This window comes from Orussus abietinus, unplaced genomic scaffold, assembly GCF_000612105.2.
Source record: "Orussus abietinus isolate OABI.00-Male unplaced genomic scaffold, Oabi_2.0 scaffold221, whole genome shotgun sequence".
NCBI classification, from domain to species: Eukaryota; Metazoa; Arthropoda; class Insecta; order Hymenoptera; family Orussidae; genus Orussus; species Orussus abietinus.
In genome coordinates, this window is record NW_019394376.1 from 16,067 (window position 1) to 36,517 (window position 20,451).

A 20,451-nucleotide genomic window follows, 5' to 3' on the forward strand; every position below is an offset into this window, starting at 1 on the left:
TTAAATAGTTCCAGAGAAATGAGAATATTAGAAAAGAGTCGATCAGAATGATACTTGTTCTATCAACTGAATCAACTCTCGAAAAAGTTTAAACATCACGCGTAACTCAAAATAGCCACATTGGCAAAAATAGCTGAGATTAAATTGTTTACTTGCATTTTAAATACAAATACAAGTCATAAAATTACGTGTCCGAAAAAGGCATGGACAACGGAGGGTTAACATTACGACTAGACGGCACAGTTAATTCGAGACGACATTTCTCGTGGAGGAATTGATCCTCCATTCCCTCTGTTAATTACTTGATCGCGGTCGCTGCAAAATGATAATCCGCCTTGCGAGCCGCGGAAGGAAGGGGCGATAAGGCTCGAGGCTGAACGACGGCAAGCGAGAACGCCGTCGGGATGTATATCACCGGCCCGATAATGGACCATGATTGGGCCGGTGACGTCGTCCAATCACGGAGTCGGTCACGGCCGGGGATTGCGGCCCGACCGGCGGATCGCCAGTTGCTCCTGAAAATTCGCCGCAATAGGACGTCGTCAAAAATTAAGAATATTGCGGGGGGCGCGAAGGACGTATTGCGTACTACGGTCGAAATTTATATCAACGTGGTGTAATAAATCTCAATCGACGGCATTCAAAGATCGTAACGAAGTGCAAGGGAGGCTTCGTAGATGACGAGGTGGGGTGTACGCGCAGTTTCCGAACCGACGCGAAGACAATGAGATTAGGATGTGACAGTGATCACGGTCCGCGAGTGTCATGGATAAAATATCGTTCAGTGAAAGAAAAGGAAGTCAACGAAGGCAGTAGAAGCATGCAGCGTATCCAGCGTATCCAGCGTATCCAACGATTGCAGCGAAAGCAGCAAAAGCAGTGGAAGCGGACACAAAGGTGGAATGCAGCCAGAGCCAACGTCGAAGGGAGGTAGATGGAGAGGAGGCCAGAAACCCCAGGTCTCTGCGGAGGGATCTCCTGGGGGAGTACCGCCAGAAAAAGACGTATCGTCCCGTTAGTAAGTCTCAATGTTTCCTTCCTCCGGCCTCCTCATGCCGCAGGACGAAAGGTCCGTACCGGCACGGAGGTCGGTTGTATGTTTACATGTTGATTCGATGGACCGCGAGTCGACGAGACGATCTCTCGCCGACTTGCGAGTGGTCGTGTTGATTTTCTATGTTTTTCATGTGTTCTTTTAGAATAGGAATAGATTTCTCCCGGATCCGCGGTAATTTTCCGATCGCGATTCTTAATCGAGCGCCGGGAAGTCGGATGACCCTCCGACTTCGAGGCCGCCGGTTCCGCGGAATTTCTTCGAATGATTAAATAAAAAATGTTAAAAAGAAATGGGAGAAATATCTCGCGAGGAGCCACACCCGAGTCGAGGGGGCACTTCGATATGCCTGCGTCCTAGAGTCGCCGCCTCGACGAGGGGGTTGGTTTCAGGATTTGCAGGTTTTTTCGGCCAAGCCTTCCACTACCCTGGGGCCGTACTGCGAGCTGAGCTTGGCCTTTTTCTCTTGTTGAAATTCTGAATTAAAAAAGTCGAGTAGAGTCGATAGCTCGCTTTAGCGTTGTTGAAATTAATAAAGTTAGGATGTTTTCAGCGTCAGCGACGGTAGGTGCATCTTTCTCTAGCCGCGTCTTTTGCTGGCCCTCGCTCTTCGACTCCTCCAGGAGCGAGTCGAACGGGTCGGGGTCAGAAGGCGCGGTAAAATTTATAAACTTCGATTGCCATCTGCTATCCATTGAGTGTATTCGCTTAATTTGTTTAAATCTAAACTGCGATGGCAATCGATAATGCGTTTGTATGTGGAAATTGAACTCAGGTGTCGGAGGCATCCCGGGATGCTCTCTCTAGGATTAGGCTTTTTGCACCCGGGTGGAATGAGAGAGAACCGTGGAGTGAGTGTGTTGGAACGAATGTGTTTTTTCTTTTAGATATAGCTAGGGAGGTAGCTCAGTTGTTTTGAGTGAATGTCTAGATGTAAGCAGGCAGGCAAAATAATTTAAAAATAGTTTAATAAAATGAAACATACGCCGAGAAATTCTGTTAACGTAATATACTTACTTATTCTACAATAGTAATAAGTGTTCTTCAATGCTTTGAAGTAACGTTAATATTTCGGCTTTTTCAAGCGAAATCGTGAGTAGAAATCGGCGTCATCCCAAATTTCAAAATGTAGTGGCCTGTTTCGTAAAACGTACAGTCTTCGTTCGATTTCTTCCAGTAATAAATCATCAACGTCGTCATCCGAAAAAATATCAATATTAAACATTAATAAATCCATTATTAATTGTATATTCTTCTGTACTTTTGAGTATTTGGAGCATAAATGACATGTACGACGCTAACAATTTGCTAGATTATATCCGTTCCTGATCTACGGGTTATACAAAACATTTCCAAGGGCTCCCACTGAGGGCACTGGAGGAGGTATCGGCCAAATATCTCCTACTCGAACTACCGGATAGCTTTATCCGGCGGATAACTCTTAACTGGAAGTGAAGAAAACCGAATTGAAAGATCTCTCCCAGATATCTTCATGATAACTTTGTCGGGAACTTATCCGTAGGTGAAAAAAAAATCGGGCATAAGGCGTCAAAGCGGCGTTTGCATTCATTTTTTATTTTATTTTCGCGGGAGTAACCGTCCGCCAATAAACTTCCTGTTACCACGAAATTCGACTAAATAGACATTTCTTTACGTTTGGTAATCGACCTTACCCACCCCTTCTCCGTATAACGCAGGGGATTTTTCCTGACTCCTGGCCGTCCATCCCTGTCCGTCCGGGCTCGAGCCGAAGGAAAATTTCCTTGGCACCCAAGGATGCCTGGCGTCCAAAACTCCGAGAGCAGTGTGAGATGCGGTCCGAGCTCAGGACAGGTGAAGTGAACCGTATCTGATCACGGCGGGATCAAACCCCTTTTGTGACGATGCTACCTAATCCCCTCTCGAACTTAGTTAGGTAAGAGCTGTCTAGTCTAGGGCTGCGTTCGGCTGCCTGCGGCGTAGTAGCCTTACCAGCGTCCTCGCCGCTATACCTTCCGTTGGGGAACGCGATTGATTGGCTACGCTTCAAGTAGTTATTGCAGGAAATTTATGCACTATAGGAAAAAATACTACAGGACTTTTCGGTTCCTTTTTCGACAAGGATAGCGCTGAATAAATCGTGACTACCAGTTCTGTTTAAATGTTGTTCTTATACTTAATAATATATATTTGAAGCAGTTTATTAAAAATAAATGACTAGGATAAATGTACTGTATTTGAAAGAAAAAGGAATGGTAGAATTTATTATACATTCAACAAAACGAAAGACAATTATTACAACTTGTTACATATGTAAAGAAGATATTTTTATACAAAATGTACATAAAAATTCGTATATCATTGTAAACATAATGGTATTATTCCAACTTGTAACTATAAACAATTGGTTTTATTTGACATTGCTTCTTCTTTTATAGATATCATGGAAAGTTATTTAACCCTTAGCGCTCCGCAAGTTTCGTAATGTTATGACGAATGTCTCCGTAGCGGAGCCAACGGAGCGCTAAGGGTTAACTTCTATTTTATCGTTAGTGAACGTTTTATTTCTTTTATTTCTTTTCGCACCACTGATTCTTGTCTATAACTCATCAAAATTCGGTCTGTTTCTTAAAGACATAACTTTCAACTAATTATTTGGGTTTCCAGGATGCTACGATACATGTTTAGCTGTCCAGTTCTTCAGGAATTATAAATCTCTTTGGAATGATGCTATGATGGCTGATATCGTCATAAAAGTCGGTCATTTTATAGGTTTCTTTCTAATCAAGATTGAGCCGACTGGCTTGATGTTAACTGAAAATAAATAAACGTATTATATAAAATCATGGTATCGGAAAACTCGGTAGAAATTCGCGCCAAAAACATTTGAAGGTCTGCACGAACGGCACCGAAAACTTAACGCAAAAATTCGGCACCAATTCGATAAATATTTATTTCTCAATTAAGAGAACTTATCATGGACCTATATTTGGCACAATGAAAGTACTTTTCGTTTTAAAGACCCTGTAATTTTTTCGGACTTTTCCACAGCATCCGCTATACGCTACGCTAGTCTGAAAATATTCAAGATCACGTTTTGCTCACTTGACGTATTCATCATCGTCTTCTGCCCGTATTCCTTTCGTCGCAATCGCATTCCTCTACAGTTTCATTCAGTGGCCGCACGCAGCGCTGTGGTAAACTGCTGTAATACGTAAGGCAGGAGTCCGCCAAATGCGTTGGTTGTCAAATAGATTTCAGCGCGTCAACGCGTCGTGGTGAAAAAGCAGTCAATAACAGTGGCGAAAGTGATTGTTTATGAACGACGCGTTGATGCGCCGCGCTCTGTCGGACTCCGGCCATGGGCGCAGGTGTCGTTTCCACTATATCTCGACGATGGATGAAATGAATGAATTTTCAGGTTAACAAACATCAAGGACAATTCCAGATTAAACACTCCTATTTTTAGGTTATTGCTTGTCAGATCAGGTTAACCCTTTGCCCTACAACCACATGTGAGACTCGTGGTCAGGTATTCGGGCCAAAACTGATTATCACGAGCCTGGCCAGTGGTACATCGGTCGGGCTAAATACAAACATCGATTCGGGCCCACGCTGTTGGAACTTAAATCGTAGGGCAAGGAGTTAACAAACATCGATAACATTTACGGCATTTTTATAGGTATAACTCGGCAGAAGTGCCGTTTCCTTTGCATCATATACAATTAATTCACTTTCTTTTCAATACCAATTTTAATATTGACACTGTTACGGAAGTAGGCCCTATTTTTCAAAAACCTTATAAATTCACCAGTTCACTAACCTCAGACAGAGCTGCCGATTCAAAGATGCAATTCTGCAAAATCGACAGGGCAACAATCGGCGTTTGACCGCGCACGGCGACGCCTTATGCGAAAGTCCGTCGACCCCACCTGCGAGCGACGCTCTTATCACAGTATATAAACACCCGAAAACAGCGTCGATTGAGCTTGGAAGACGTTTGACCACCGTTCGGAAAGTACGCGTCCTCGGGACTTCCCGACTGTTAGAATTCTGTCTCGGTGTAGGAAACTGATCGGATTTAGGTATCGACAGCCACCGTACATCCTTAGGGAGACCGAACAGGTCGGTTATCACACAATCGGAAGATAGACTCGGGATAGATCCGCGATCCTACGATCCCCCGTCGTTCCCGGCGAAAGAAAATTACCGATATACACTTTTCCGATCGCGCCTTGTTTTCCCTTATATTAGTTAAGTATTTCTGTCTAGCGAACCGGTTATAATTCACAGGCAACCAAATTATATTATAATTATCTTGCACGCCCTCGACGACGCGATTGCTTTTGACGCTTGTTTAACTTCTATCGGCAAGTGTATTATAGCCCCTAAGGTAAAGTGAAACACGCCGAGGAACTTGATCGATGTTAATAAAGAAAATTTTTCTAAATACCTACATTGCCGGCGTTCGTTTTTATATTGACAGCTGGGTCGAATTATATTGGATATTGTACCAGATGGCATACTCCACCTGTCGTTTTCGTACAATAAATATAAAGAAATCGAAGTAAAACTGCAGAAATCCTCTGGATTCGTGCTTTCTGGGGCCCTAATTGACTGCAGAGGGACACCCTGCGCCATCTGTGATTTCCAGGTCAATTAAATTTTCACTCCGAGACCTCGTATTTCCATCGTTTTAGCGTAGAAGCGCATAAAACCCTTTTATTGCCTTTATCCCGTTCAAATGCGAGTTTATCGATTACCAGTGTTCTATATTGTCGTAAAATTGTCCTGACCTTTTCGTTTTTCATATCGGAGCCTTCGATTATTTCGATAAATTATATATTGATCGAAATATGAGAGTTCGAAGCCATTTTGGTTCTGGTCTGGGCTAAATCAAAAAGTTTGTTCCAAAAATCCAAATTTTGAATGTGTTAGGACAATTCTTAGATGATCACGAGTCATGTGACAACGTTTCGGACAGTTTGGTCCAATACCCTTAAAAAAAATGTTGTATTCGAATCGACTGATTTGAAGGGGGTTTCACTTCACCTTAATCCCTTGCGTTTGCAATCCCTGTACCCTTTATCCTTACTTTGAAGTCAGTGTTCCTGACCGACAATTTCTCCCAATACCTTTAAATTTTGGCAACGCGTTCGTATCGCGTTCTTGTTGTTCCGAATTAATGTCGGGTTTCCGCCTTTTGGCAATTTGTTGAATTCTCCCTTTCTTGACAATAATTGGAAAAAACGTTTTTGAATATTCGTTACTCTCCGAATAATTGTCGGGTATCAGCCATTTGGCCCGATGTTAAAATTCTTTTTGTCTATTTCGTTTGGATTCGATCAGTATCTCGAGTGAATAAATCGAATTGTTATTAACCATTTCATTGGGAGCTTATTTGATTTTCTCAGGGAGTCTTCTCCGAGGACGGGCCTCGGAGAAACCGAAGATAAACCTTCGGCCTCGCCTTCCGGCTTCGCTCTCGCGGGGAGAGTCCAAGCCTTTAGGGAAGGGAGGTCGAAGGGCCCTTAGGATTTGGCCTCCTAGGACGCCTGACGCCCAACCGGTATATCAATCTGCTTGTTCGTGCTCAGGGGTGGTGTGAGCTAGGGCGGAGGTTGAGAATATTGGGGACATAGGGCCCTTTTGTGACCCCTTTGTATCCCTCGGGCGGGGTATACGTAACAGTGCATTGGGTGTTATATGCTGTGACGATTCACCCGGTGGGCGATCGCCCCAGGGCTCCAAATGTTGAAACCTCCATACTGCAATGCATTAAAATCCTTTCTGAAGGCAGTGGTATACAATTTTAATTGTATCATTTCATCCGGCCTCCAAAAGGCAACGACGTGGGGGAGGGGCAGCTCCCACGCGACCAAGAGCCATCCGTAAACCTCCTCGTGGTGGGGCTGGATGCGGATCCCTATGGATCCGTAACGAAACGGCAAATGGCTACTGGGGAACCATGAGAGATGCTCGCTCTGCGGAGTTTGACCGCACTCTTGTTCCCCCTAGAGTTACCGGCGAAAGGTGGCCCTCATCATGGGAATACTTCTCGACCGGAGGGCTGGAGGTGCTCCGGGTAACCCGTCCCGTGTCCTCGGTTTATCCGGGTGCGGGTTGGGGGCCGGCCCTACCGGCCGTAATAAGAAGGCCGGCGACGCTAGTACAGGCCGATAGGTGGGATAACCGATCCTATATTTGCCGGGTCAACTCGGCCGATGGATCGGGTTCCCACCCGACCTAGCCTGGAAAGCTCGTCAAACCACGCTGGAGCATTACGTCTCAGCTGGCGCCTTGCACGGATGCTCGCACCACGCGGGTGCAGGGGAGGGACCTCCACGAGGTTCCCCGCGGGCAACGGGTGGGGTCAAGCGGCCTCCCTTCGGGGAGTGCGTCGCGGAGGCCCTGTCCCGGCAAGCGCCTCCCCAGGGTTTGTCGATCGGTCCGGAGCATTCGGGTTTTTCCCGGCCCGTCATGGGCCTTCGGGCCCCTTTGACGTTGGGGTTGCCGGGAGGGTGGATGTGTATAGCTTAGACGATAGGACATCCTCGCGGTGAGGCGAGTGCGAGCAAGAAGTCAACATCCGGCGCGGGACAAGGGCCCTCGAAGGACCACAGTAGCGGACGACAACGGTGGCAGAGAGGCCTCGCCCCGCCGCCGCCCATGGGTGCCGGGGCCGCGCGGAATAGGGCCGAACCGAGCCACCAGCGACCCTGTGCTTGAGGGCAAGGGTCGACCCATAGCGGCGTCGCTGGGTCACCGCGTCTGCACCCGGATTTCCGGCCCCTCACTGATGGCGGGAGGAGGGCGCATTACCGGTGACCGTGGACCCCCCGCCGTAACCTTTGACTCAAAGGAGTCCATAAAAGGGCGGTGAGGGGGGGTCCCAATTGCGTCGCCCTCCTACGCCGAGGCCAGGCCGCGGTGACCCCAGGGCGGAAGGGCCCACTGGTCCCCTCACCCGGGAGCCGTTGCATCAAGGGATGTCAGCACCCCCGAGTAAAATCGCGAGGAATCTTGGCTCAAGGGAGCCCAGGACCGGCGCCACCGAGTCCCCGAGGAGCTACGTCCCTGGCCTGCAGATGATGTCACGCGATGGCCACGCGCCCCGATTGGACCGCGGAATCCACTTCAAATCCGGCGCGCGAACCTGCGCCGCGGCTGTCATCACCCAAAATCCTCAAAATTTCAAACGCGACCGCTGTGAATTGGCCGACGCAATTTGGCAGCCGACGACGGCCAATCAACGAGAACTACGAGCCTCCGACGAGGAGCCGTCGAGCCTTCCCAGAGGACGACGGCGAGGACCCGGTCTTCTTGGTCTACGAGCGTCGAGCGAAGAAGACGTGTCCGCTGCCTTCTCGCCGTTCCCCTGCACCGCTATCTCGACACCACACCGTCGATACCGGGGAGCATTGCTGCCTACGGTGGACGTCCATCGAGGGAGCTGTCGTACTCGCCGAGCTCGAGGTTTGAGCGTGCAATAAATTGATTAGATTGTGTAGATTTTTTTGATAGATTTCCGGTTTCGCGTTTTCCCCGGGTAACCCGTCGTCGAGACGCGCGCCACGTGGTCGGCCCTTCCGCGTCTAATCGGCCAAAGTCTCGTGTGAGCAGCCCCTTTTATATTTTTGCGGCCAAAGTCTCGTGTGAGCAGCCCCTTTTATATTTTTGCGGCCAAAGTATCGTGTGAGCGACCATTTTCCGATATTGACGGTCAAGTCTCGTGTGAGAGGCCTCAGTATATTATCGCGGCCAAAGTCTCGTGTGAGCGGCCCCTTTTATATTTTTTGGCCAAAGTCTCGTGTGAGCGGCCTTTTTGAAGTAAAATATCTCTTTGCTGCCTCTCTCCTCGGTCGGATCAAGAAGCCGTGTCGACCCGAACTCGAGAATGTTGTCTTGAGCGGTCGACACGTTAATTTCCTTTATGTTTCGCGAAGTGCGAACTTCAGTTAATTTCCTTTTGTTTTCGTGAAGTGCGAACTTAAATTCCGTTATCGCGATGTGCGAGTTTGGTTAAATAATTACCCTCTTCGCGAGGTGCTAATCATAATTAAAGTATGTCATTTTTCGCGAAGTGCGAATTTTCAGTCAATTTCCCTTGTTTCGCGAAATGCGAACCTTATTGAATTAAAATATGTTTTCGCGAAGTGCAAACTCCCGTTGAATTAAATTCCATCTTCGCGAAAAGCGAACCCCCCCGTAATCCCCTCTTTTCGAGCTGGAAATTTCTTATGTAACCGTGCCTGCCTTCGATTTCACTGTTCCATTTATAAATCGATAAGTGATTATATGTCCGGATTTTCGACTATTTTGATATCTTAGCTTTGTGATCCGATAAGATTTAGTTGGATCCTAATTACTTCAGAGCAAATGTAATTTATGAAAATTTAATATATCCGAAATTTTTTGTATTTCGCGTCAAGTGTTAGTGCTGATATTTTGAAATTGCTGCCTTTTCTTGCGCTTTTTTTTCTTATATTTTTTGTGTTATCGCTGCCTTACTTGCGGAAACCGTCAATATATTTTGCTGGCGTCTGTTCACCGTTTAAATATGTTCTTTGTGAATTTAGTCGTCTGAGGTTTTCCAATTTAATTTAGTTTCGCGTAGATACTTGCGTGCCATTCTTAATTTTCGCGTTGTCTTTAATTTGATTGCTATTCTTGTCCCGTAGTCGAGCCCAACCTTATAATCGAAGATATATCACCTTCAGTTTTCTCATGGGGGGCAGTTAGGCGGCTATATCCCCCCCCAGGAGCCAGGCCACCGCCCCGAAGGGCGACAAGCCGGCCGACCAAGCGGGACAGGGCCGGAAAACGCCGGCCAACGCTCCGGCGAACCGGGTATCAATTCAGGGGCCGTCAGAAGGACAGCCACCTCCCCTTGGTTTAGGGTGCGACCACACAGCTGGCCGACTTGGAGCCGTAGCCCCGCCCATATGCCCGGGCTAGGCCAATCGAATATATAGTCGCGTTTTGGATTTTTGCGTTTTGGATTTTTGGCTGTCTAAAGCCACCGTTTTTTTCCGTGCGCTTCGCCGCGCGCATGGTCCCTTTGAGCGCGAGCGCGCGCTTCGTCGCCCGGGCCGGTACCGGATTGTGGGCCCCCGGTTTTGTTTGCTCAAGCTAAATTCATCGAAAAAAATACGAGTTTCAAATTAATTTTAAAAACTGGCTCAATTTTGTAATTTTCAAATTTTTTACTTCATTCTAGTACCAATTATAGCCACAGGTCTATAGATTAATAACCAATTAAGTTTTTTGAATTTTTTGAATTATCATCATCCACCACGAGAGACCTACGCTACGCACCGCTCATAAAAATATCTGAAATTTGTTTTCTTACCTGTTTTGTACTGGTTTTTATGCGTGCCACTATTAACAACACAAGAGGCTTTCCTAACGTCTATGCATAAAGCATTATATTTTTCTTCTCCAATTTTCACCAGATTGTTTTCCTTGATTATAATTTTCCTTCCTTTGAATTTTTGATGATGAATCTATGGATGAATGGAAACAATACATCATTATTAAAATGCACAACTGAAATTATCAATTTTTCATATGCTATTGAGTTCATTAAACAAAATTAACGGAAAGCATTTATATATGAATGTTCTAAGGGTTGGCATACTAAGGTAGTATACCTTAGTAGTTGTGCAAAAATTCGAAATTGGGTTTTTCTAAGAGCAATTAATTTGCATTAATTCGCACGTGAAGGAATCATTCTATTTTGTTAATTTTGTTTCGCCACGCTACGACAATTGTCATACATGATGGTATACTACATTGAGAGTTATACAAAGTATTCAAAATTGTGTTTTTCTAAGACCAATTAATTAGCAATAAATTCTTGTATATAATTCAACGATGAACATTTACTTAAATATTATTTTTATAACGTGGCAGTGCTACGTTTATGTAACGTTGGCATGGGCACCGTTTTACGGAAAAGTATAAGAGCAACACATTTTTTTTTTCGCGCGATAAAATAGAAATAAATCGACAACATATTTCGCAATAAATTTAATTGACGTGGCTGTGGCTGCGTTTTATCCTGAACAACACATTTTAATATGTACAAATCTGATGTATTACCCGCGGGGGGAAACCCCCTGAGGGCAAATATCTGAATAAACAAATGCGTATATATTTGTAAAGTAATAAGTGGCGATAAATTATGCAGTATAGTAGAAATATTAGGTTTACGGTCTCTCCTCTTTTGACCGTCGACTCCGTTCTCCGTAAAGCACACAGCTCCGGGCTGGGTTATGGCCTGTTCGGGCAATCTGTGGTGACCACCCTGCCTTGTGCTGACGATATTGCGTTGTTGGCAGAAACTCTGGAGGGGATGAGATCCTTCCTAGCAAGTATGGAGGGAGAGGCGCGGTCGTTGGGCCTCCGCTTCAACCCCCTCAAGTGCGCTACGTTGCACTTGAGGGGCGGGCGCGGGGGCCTGCCGACCGCCTTCTCCCTCGCGGAGGGCGCGATCCGCCCACTGCCGCATTTCGATTTCTGCCTTAGGGGATCAATAGTCAAGAAGGGTCCACTGATAGAGGCGGACTGCATCGTCAAGGCATGCGCCATAAGATAGATGCACCTCTAGCAGCGCGCGAGCGCGGAGCTTGGTAGAGAAAGGGGTCGAGCCCGATATTTGGCCCTTCCGGTGAGCCCGATTTATTTGTCGGGGCGCCAGGCGCGCGCGAACGCGCCGCGGGCTTCCGGGATCCGGCAGTACGGGCACGAAGACCAGGCTCCTAGATCAGCGCCACCCGGGCGTAGCCGACCGGCCACTCAGCTCCGCGAGGACCTTACGCCCTTCTCGGCACGGCAGAACCGTGGGGTTCGTTACGAATGGGAATGTGAGTGTTTTACTTTAAAAAGTAGTCATCGCTTTGCACGGGCGAGATCAACGTTTCTCGCGAACGCATGGCCCGAATTCGATGTCGTTCAATATGCAGATTCGTAAGAGCAAACTGACGGTGCAGCACTCTGCACGTCAAACTCGTACGAGCCGTTCGCGAAAAAGTTGTCATCGCTTTGCACGGGCGAGATCGACATTTTTCGCGAACGCATGGCCCGAATTCGATGTCGTTCAATGTGCAGATTCGTAAGAGCAAACTGACGGGGCAGCACTCCGTACGTCAAAATCGTACGAACCGTTTGCGAAAAAGTTGTCATCGCTTTGCACGGGCGAACAATCGACAATCTATTTCTGATTCGAATTAAACTTTTAAGTACGTATAGTAGGAGTATTCAGTTCAACATTTTATAACAATTCCACAGATAACAGTTTGGTAAAAATTTAGAAAGGGGATTCTCTTAATTCAAGTGATATCTACCCCGAAAAGTGACAGCTTAAATTTGATCATCTACCCCATTATATGACATTTTTTTAATGAAGTATTAAAAACATATTGTTTTTACCATTTTCAGCACACAAATGTTTTTAATTGAGAGCGTAACATTGGAACTAATCACGAGTGGATCACTATATCAACTTTGGACGTCAACTAGCCCTATCAATGATGTATAAAAAATTATACATTTTATAGGAAAACAACAACTTGTAAAATACCCTACAAAAATCCATCCCTGTAAAAAAAACCTCCCCCAAGTGGTAATGGCCAGATGGTCGTTACGAATCCCCATTTTGAAAAATACGAGTATTTACATCTACATTGTGCTTCTACCTACAAAAAATACGGAAATCAAAGCACAAAGTCAAGTACATACGTCTGGAAGTATCTACTTCTTATATAATACGGCATTAGTTTATTATTCTTTTTTCATTTAGGAACTTTAATGCCCACTAGTTTTATGTTATTACTGCAAATTACATTTAAGTTTAATGATTGTCATTTTTTACTATGTACAATGTTAAGTGATTTCTTATCGAGTACTACTTGGCGGGTCCGCGCAAAAAATGTCACAATACATTGAGCAGACCGAGACGTTTATGAAGTTGATTCCATGTTATTACTCCACAAAATCCTAGCACAGCCTTACAGCATGTATAGTTGCACATGTTCTGCACAATTAATTTATCGACATGCTATCCATTTACAACGATTTCAGTCACGAGGCCCCTATTCAGTGTCAAATGTTAAACATATAAAAATAATTTTGTTTTTGTAAAATATGGACCCGCCAAGTAGTACTCGATAAGAAATCACTTAACATTGTACATAATAAAAAATGATGATCATTAAACTTAAATGTAATTTGCAGTAATAACATAAAACTAGTGAAGACATTAAAGTTCCTAAATGAAAAAAGAATGATAAACTAATGCCAGATTATATAAGAAGCAGATACTTCTAGACGTATGTACTTGGCATTGTGCTTTGATTTCTGTATATTTGTAGGCAGAAGCACAATGTAGGTCTAAATACTCGTATTTTTCAAAATGGGGATTCGCAACGACGATGTCGCAATGACCACTTGGCAAGGTTTTTTTATACGGAAGTGTTCTTGTAGGGTATAACATATATCTCCATTCAATCAATCCTGCAGAAAAACAAGCAGCATCTGGAGCAGACTCAAAGAAAAAAAAAAGATCTGAAGAGCTTGACCTGATAATAGAACATTTCAGAGTAATATATTTAAACATACAAACCGCTGGTTGTGTTTACTTGAGACACACCTTAGAAGTATTAGTAGGGTAGTCGTATTCTACAAACTAGAAGCTTTACCTGACTGTTCAAGGTTACAAGCATTAGAAGAATACTATGTTTAAATCATCCTGAACACCAGTTTTCAACATAAATGTAAATTGTACTCTAAAGGACATTAATACTTTTTACTACGGAAAACAGAAAATTTAAACAAATAACATACTAGCCTGTGCTGCTTTGAAATAAAATATTTATATAAAATCGACTAACCGTTTTAGGTATTTCAAAAAGCCAAACGTCTTCATCATCAGAAATATCATTTAATGTTAATGAGGGCTCTGCATTCGTGTGTATTAAGGACTCACTAACGATTAGCTCTTGGATCTGCAATAATTGTAAAAATGTATTAAATTAGAAAGTCACTCAATATTTTGATATCTTACAAAATTCTGTTAACGTACATTGCGAGGACGTAAAGTTTCAGCTATTTCTGTCCTATCAGAAATGCTTAGAGATTCCTCGTTATTTCCAAATGTAACGTTCGTTTCTTTTGTTGAATTCAAACTTTTACTATTTCTCGCATGGGAAGATTGCGGGGTGAATATCAGAGATTTGTTCTCATTGATTATGAATGTGTTATTAATAGAATGTTGCCCAAAGTACTTGTTTCCTTTTTCAAGTGATTTTTTCTTCCTTTCGGTGTTTAGATATAGAGAGTTTTCTATTTGTTTCTCCATAAATGCATTTCCAGAACCTTGTAATTCTTTTCTTTCTTCACATCCTAAGACATTTTGAAATACTTCTTCATTCCTCAGCTTCCGTTTATTTAATTTTCTTACATTAATAATCGTCTCATCAATTTTTTGAATATAATTATCAGACCAATGTCTGGCATCCCTGTTTTCCTTTCCTTCCCGACATTTCTTCTTTACTTCAGTTTTTAGAAGCAGACAGTTTTCGTTTTCATTGTCTAAAACTGCATTCTCAAACTCCTTTGATTTTTTTTCTTGTTTGCAAGCAAAAAGATTTTGGAGCACTTCTTTTCTGTCCTGCTTCTTTAATTCCCTGGCATTATTAAAAACGACTTCATTTTGTTGAGTATCATTATTATTAACACATTGGCTGTTGTCCTTAGATTCCTTTTCAAAAGTTCTTCTCTTCCCGTCAGTGTTCTGTAGGAGCGATTTTTCATTTTGTTCCTCCATTGTTGCATTTACAGAATTTTTTAATTCTTTTCCTGGTTTACATCCTAAAACATTTTGAAACACTTCTTTTTTCTTCCGTTTCTTCAATTTCCTTTCATTATCACATGTCTCATCAGTTTTTTGAAAATCATTATTATTAGAATAGTATCTTGAATGTTTATTTTCTTTTTCAAGGGGTTTCTGTTTTACTTCAGTCGATAGATGCAAATGTTTCTCCTTTTCTTCTTCCATAACTCCATTTCCAGAATTTTCTAATTTATGTTCTGGTTTACTCTCTAAACTATATTGAAATACTTCTTTACTCTTCCGTTCCTTCCTCTTTCCTTTTCTTTCATCATTACATATTCCACCAGCTTTTTCAGTATCATTAGTATTAATACAATGTCTGAGATTCTTATTTCCCTTTTTGGGATGTTTCTTATTTAGTTCAGTTTGTAAATGCAGAAGGTTTGGTTTTTCCTTCTCTATAACCTCATTTTCAGAATTTTTAAATTTTTTTTCTGCTTCAAATTCTAAGACCTTTTGAAACACTTCTTTTTCCCTTTTCCGTTTCTTTAAATTTCTTTCATTACTTACAGTCTCATCGGTCATGCTATTATCATTGTTATTCCAACAGTGTCCGAAGTTCTTCTTTTCCATTTCATGTGGCTTCTTCTTCTTGTCAGTTTTCAGATACAACAAGTTTTCCGTTTGTTTCTGCACAACTGTATGTCTCAGATCTTGTAACTCTTTTTCTTCTTCACATCCTAAGATATTTTGAAACACTTCTCCTATCAACTTTAGTTTCTTCAATTTTCTTTCATTACAAAATGTTTCGTCAATATTTTGAATATCGTCATTACTTGAACTATGTCCAAAGTACTTACTTTCCTTTTCAGATTTCTTCTCCCCTTCAATGTTTTCACACAGATAGTTCCCAGTTTGTTTCATCGCAACTGCATGTCCTGAATCTTGGTATGTTTCTTCTTCACATCCTAAGACATTTTGAAATGTTTCTTCTTTTCTCTTGCGTTTCTTCAATCTTCTCTCATTATTACATATCTCGTCAGTTTTATTAACATCATCATTATTAACACAGTGTCTCATGGACTTATTCTTCTTTTCAAGAGATTTCTTCTTTACTTCAGTGTTTAGGTACAAAGAATTCTCTTTTTGTTTTTTTATTACACCCTGTTCAGAACCTTGTATTTCGTTTTCGTCTTGACATCCTAAGACAAATTGAAGTACTTCCTCTTTTTTCTTCCGCTTCTTTAATTTCCTCCCATGATCAAATGTCCCATCAGTTTTGTTATCATTATTATTAGAATGATGTCTGATCATAAACATTGCATCAGATACATCATTTTTGTTCAATTTATTAAAAGAGTATTCTTTTTTGTCAGTTACTTGTTTTTCACCACTGCTGATGGCTCTAGCAGATTCTTGGGGTTTACTTAATTTACCTTTCTCCAAATATTCGCCTGGCTGAATTTCTGTAATTGCTCTATAATCATCAGTGGTCGTTGAAGCATCAATATTGCTCCCTACTATTTTCTTATCATTTTTCTTACTTAAATATATTTCATCATTACTGAATCTCATGTCACATCCCAAAGATAAATTATATCTGTTTAACTTTTTTATTTCTTGAGCAGTTGAAGTCATTATAACATTGTCGCCTTTTTTGCTGTTTTTATTAATGACGCCCTTCTGATTCATAAATTTAGTATGCAACGTATTACATTTATGCAAAACTGGACGAATCTCATTATTATTCTGTTGATCAAATGGCACTATTTTCGAATTTGTTAAAATAATATCTTTATTAATAATTTTTGGAAGTATCTTTTTCAGTTGCACATTATTTGAATTGTGCCCCATAATTGGACCTTCATTAAATGGTGTTATATGTAAAGGACTCGCTTTGTTGTTAGTCTTGTGTTGCTGGATTGGCACTTCAATATTGTCTTGTATTTTTGCCAAATGATTTTCTTCGATCTTCATATTAGGAATCATATTAATACTTTCATGTAATGATTGATCTCTCTGAATAATTTGATGATTCCCATTTTCTCTTAACATTTTTCCATTAATCACTCCAGAATGTTTTCCACATATTTGCATTGGTGCATTACAGCAGCCATATGTGAAAACTGAATCTAAATTTCCAGTGTTCAATCGATGTGATGTGTTTTGTATGGTCTTATTTTTGCACATATTTACAGTTAAAGGAGTTTTCTCTATGTTTCTTCTATAATCATTTGAATGATGGTTTTCAGAATTATCTTTAATTCCTGAATTTCCTAGACCAGGCATATAATTCTGCAGCATCAATTCTTGCACATCTTTACAAATTGATTTAATAATACTAGAATTACTCTCACATACTCGTGTACTCTCGGCGGTAGATATTTCACTGAACAAAGTGGATAGGCTTTGCTCTCTATATAAACTATGTAAATTATAGTCACATAAGTCTGTAGAAACACGTTTATTTTCTTCTTTGTATTTTGTCATTGTGTCATTGTTCTGTATATTTTGTTGAAATGTTTCTCCCATTTCATTTATCTCATTTAATTCTCTTATGTTATGTTTTTGCTTTTCCAAAAATTGATTTGAATTCACTTCAATGCTAGTAATATTCACTTTAGCCACTTCATTATTTTTGTTCAATTCTTTGCAGGGTATTTCATGAGATAAATTCTTATTGGATACATTGCATCCTTTGCTTGCAAAATTCAACTCTGATTTTTGTCCCAGAGTTCTTTCTTCTATCTTATTATCATGACATTCAGTGTAGAGCTTTTTCTTAAAATAGAATGTTATTTTCCTTTGTTTTTTCTCTACTGAATTAGCATGGGTTTTTGACAGTAATCTGTCATGACAGTAGTCGGAGCAAGGTTTTTTATTAAAATAGAATGTTATTTTCCTTTGATTGTTCTCAATTAAATCAGAAATGCTTCCTAATGGCATTTGCTTATTTAACTTGTCCTTCTCAACAGATATCTTCTCATAAGAATGATTCATAGTCCTCATACCTTTTTTCGTCTGCTTAAACATTTTTGGATCGTTTTTGGTGCTTTGAAAGGGAAGAATCTCATTTTTATTCCAATCACTATTTTCAGCATCAATTGTATGAACAGATACAGGTAAATATGAAGTTGTATCTCTACTTGTTTGTAAGAATTTATACCTTTGCTTATGCACTTTTGCCTGGCATATCTCATGTGATGTTGTTTCGGGTTTTGAATTACATTGAAATCTCAATTTCTCACGATTATCCTGTATCATGCTTTGATCATCATTCTGATAAGAAACATTGGCATTATTGCATGAAACATTATTATCAAAATCAATCTTGTGAACAGAATTGTCAAAACTTCCATTAATTTTGTTACCAAAGTCGGCACATGGAACATGTCTGTCATCGGTTTCGCTATTGTCTGAAACATGCTTACGCAGCTGTGATATAATGTCTTTGTACTGCTGATACTTTTTCAAACGAGGACATTCTTTCAATACATGGTTCAACATCTTTGTTCTTTTTAAGATCCGATTAGAAGCACTAAAATCGCACACTAAAGATCCATTGATCAATCGATCCTTAACGGTGTTATGCACCGAATACCATTCAACTTTAATCAGGAAATTTTTATCACGCTTCATTCCAACTGTAAAAATGGTAAAAACGTCATCTTTCGGCAAAGAGCCTTATAAACAAATCATATTATACTTGATATCTTATGCAGTCTAATGACAGTTTCAGACAAAAAAACGGCAAATCATAGGATTTAAAAGTAACCTCTGTAATATTAAAAAAATTATCTTTTTTGCTCACAATATCAATTAAAAATTATCAGGAATCATAATCGAAGAATCTATACCGTGTCCGAATTTCATTAGTCGTAATGTACATACATACATATACTGCAATACTGCGCTACGTATATATGAACTACATACCGAATAATTGGGACTCGACGAGGGTTAGGCAATTTTGCGTTTTTCGAGGTTTTTGACGTATATGACGTAAACCCGTAATTTACCCTAGAAAATCGTAGAAAAACAATAAATTACGCTTCCAATATGAAGGATGCCGTAGATGTACGATATACGGCATCCGCTAGGTCATAGACATCTTTCAGCAAATATGTAAACACGTAAATATTTGTATGGAATAACAAATCGATTTGGGCTTGCTTTCAAAATTGGTTAGAATTTTACGTTTCCAATATGGCGGATGTCGCAAATGCACGATATATGCAGAGATGAGTTGGGAGATTGCTCACGGGCAGGGCGCGCGATCGCATCGTGTGCTGCCCTCTGGTTTCGTACGTTAGTTTTCACCGTTTTTTGCCCCCAAGGGCGGCGCAACGAATTTCTGGTAGGGGCTCGCGCAATCGCAATGGCTGTGCCATCTACCAGTTGCCGTTAGCGGCTCACGTATTCGTGATGGTAATGCCATGCGGCAGTTGACGGTGGTGGCTTACCATAATGGCAATCTCCCAACTCATCTCTGCCAAATCAAAGATGAGTTGAGAGATTCACGGGAAGGATCGAGCGACCGCGCCCTGTTCGACCTCCGGTGGAGGATGCAGACGGCTAATGCACTTGCCACCTGTTACAACTCTGGGCAGCTGGAGAACCGGCTGAAAAAGTGAAGAACTCCTCACAAAAACTCCAAAACCCTGTATCTCTTCCGAAAAAAATCGCAGCCACTAGCTCGAGAGATCAATTGAAGCAGAACAACCTTCCCCATCAAGCTGAAAAAATGATGAACTCCTCACAAAAACTCCAAAACCCTGTAACTCCTCCGAAAGAAATCGCAGCCAGAGCCAAACGGTTAAGGGCCAGAGGGCGCGGTAAAATAATTGTGTAAGTTCTTTCGGTTGCCATCTTGATTCCAATTGCACCTATCCATTTAATTTGTTTAAATTCGATTAACGATGGCAATCGATGAAAGATGTATGTGAGAGATTTGAACTCGGGGGTCGGAGGCATCCCGGGATGTCCTCCCTAGATTAGGCTATTTGTCCCCGGGTGGAATGAGAGAGAATCGTGGAGTGAGTGTGTTGGAATGAGTGAGGTTGATTTTTTAAATATAGCTAGGGAGGTAAGCTAATTGCCTGGAGAGAATGTCTAGATGTAAGTAGGCAGGGTCAGGGCGGGATCTCTTCCTTGGGGTTTGGGGAGAGATCCCGAGCCTGGGTATTTATATATACTATAGTTTTACATCGTTCGCGTTTCCGGAAGCGCGGAAGATGTCCTCCGTCCTGCGTCCGGGGTTCTACGCTGGGAGAAAAAAAAATAACTTTACAAAAAAAAAGAATTTTACTGGAGCCGAGAAATTTCTTTGGCAAGAAACGTCTAGATTGCCGCGAGTCATTCATTTTAGTCTGGAGAGTGAATTATTCGCTCAGTGTACTCCCGGACGCCCACGATCGCGATAAGTTTCTTTCAGGGATGCAAATTAATTAGACCGCGCTTGGGAATTCGGATAATTGTGCAATACGCACGGACTGCGCATCCTCGGATCGCAGGTCGTCGTTTTGCTAGCTTTTGAATCTGTTCGCGGAGTATTTTTTTTGTTCAAATTCGAAAAATCAGGGGA

The 20,451-nt window shown here is 41.9% G+C and overlaps 1 protein-coding gene across 2 annotated transcripts; it reads right to left on the reverse strand.

Moving 5' to 3' along the window:
* Positions 1 to 3,269: 3,269 nt before the first annotated feature.
* Positions 3,270 to 19,065, reverse strand: LOC105697785. Of its 2 annotated transcripts, XR_002762156.1 has the most exons (6): positions 18,804 to 19,065; positions 14,118 to 18,511; positions 13,927 to 14,040; positions 10,386 to 10,539; positions 4,139 to 4,238; positions 3,270 to 3,847 (listed from the first exon to the last, which is right to left on the reverse strand). XR_002762156.1 is itself a non-coding variant. In XM_012421438.1 (5 exons), the coding sequence occupies exons 2-5, from the start codon at positions 18,504 to 18,506 to the stop codon at positions 3,795 to 3,797; spliced, it is 4,710 nt and encodes a 1,569-aa protein (XP_012276861.1). In that variant the 5' UTR covers positions 18,507 to 18,511; positions 18,804 to 19,065; the 3' UTR covers positions 3,270 to 3,794. The 2 variants fall into 2 exon arrangements, 1 of the variants encoding a protein (XP_012276861.1); XM_012421438.1 differs by lacking the exon at positions 4,139 to 4,238.
* Positions 19,066 to 20,451: the final 1,386 nt, after the last annotated feature.

Coding starts and splice junctions, on each gene's coding strand:
- LOC105697785 (XM_012421438.1), bottom strand. CDS start 18,506: ATGAAGCGTGATAAAAATTTCCTGATTAAAGTTGAATGGTATTCGGTG. Junction 10,540..13,926: donor TTTTTGAAATACCTAAAACG/GTTAGTCGATTT, acceptor ATTCATCCATAG/ATTCATCATCAAAAATTCAA. Junction 3,848..10,385: donor TAAAAACCAGTACAAAACAG/GTAAGAAAACAA, acceptor ATTTATTTTCAG/TTAACATCAAGCCAGTCGGC.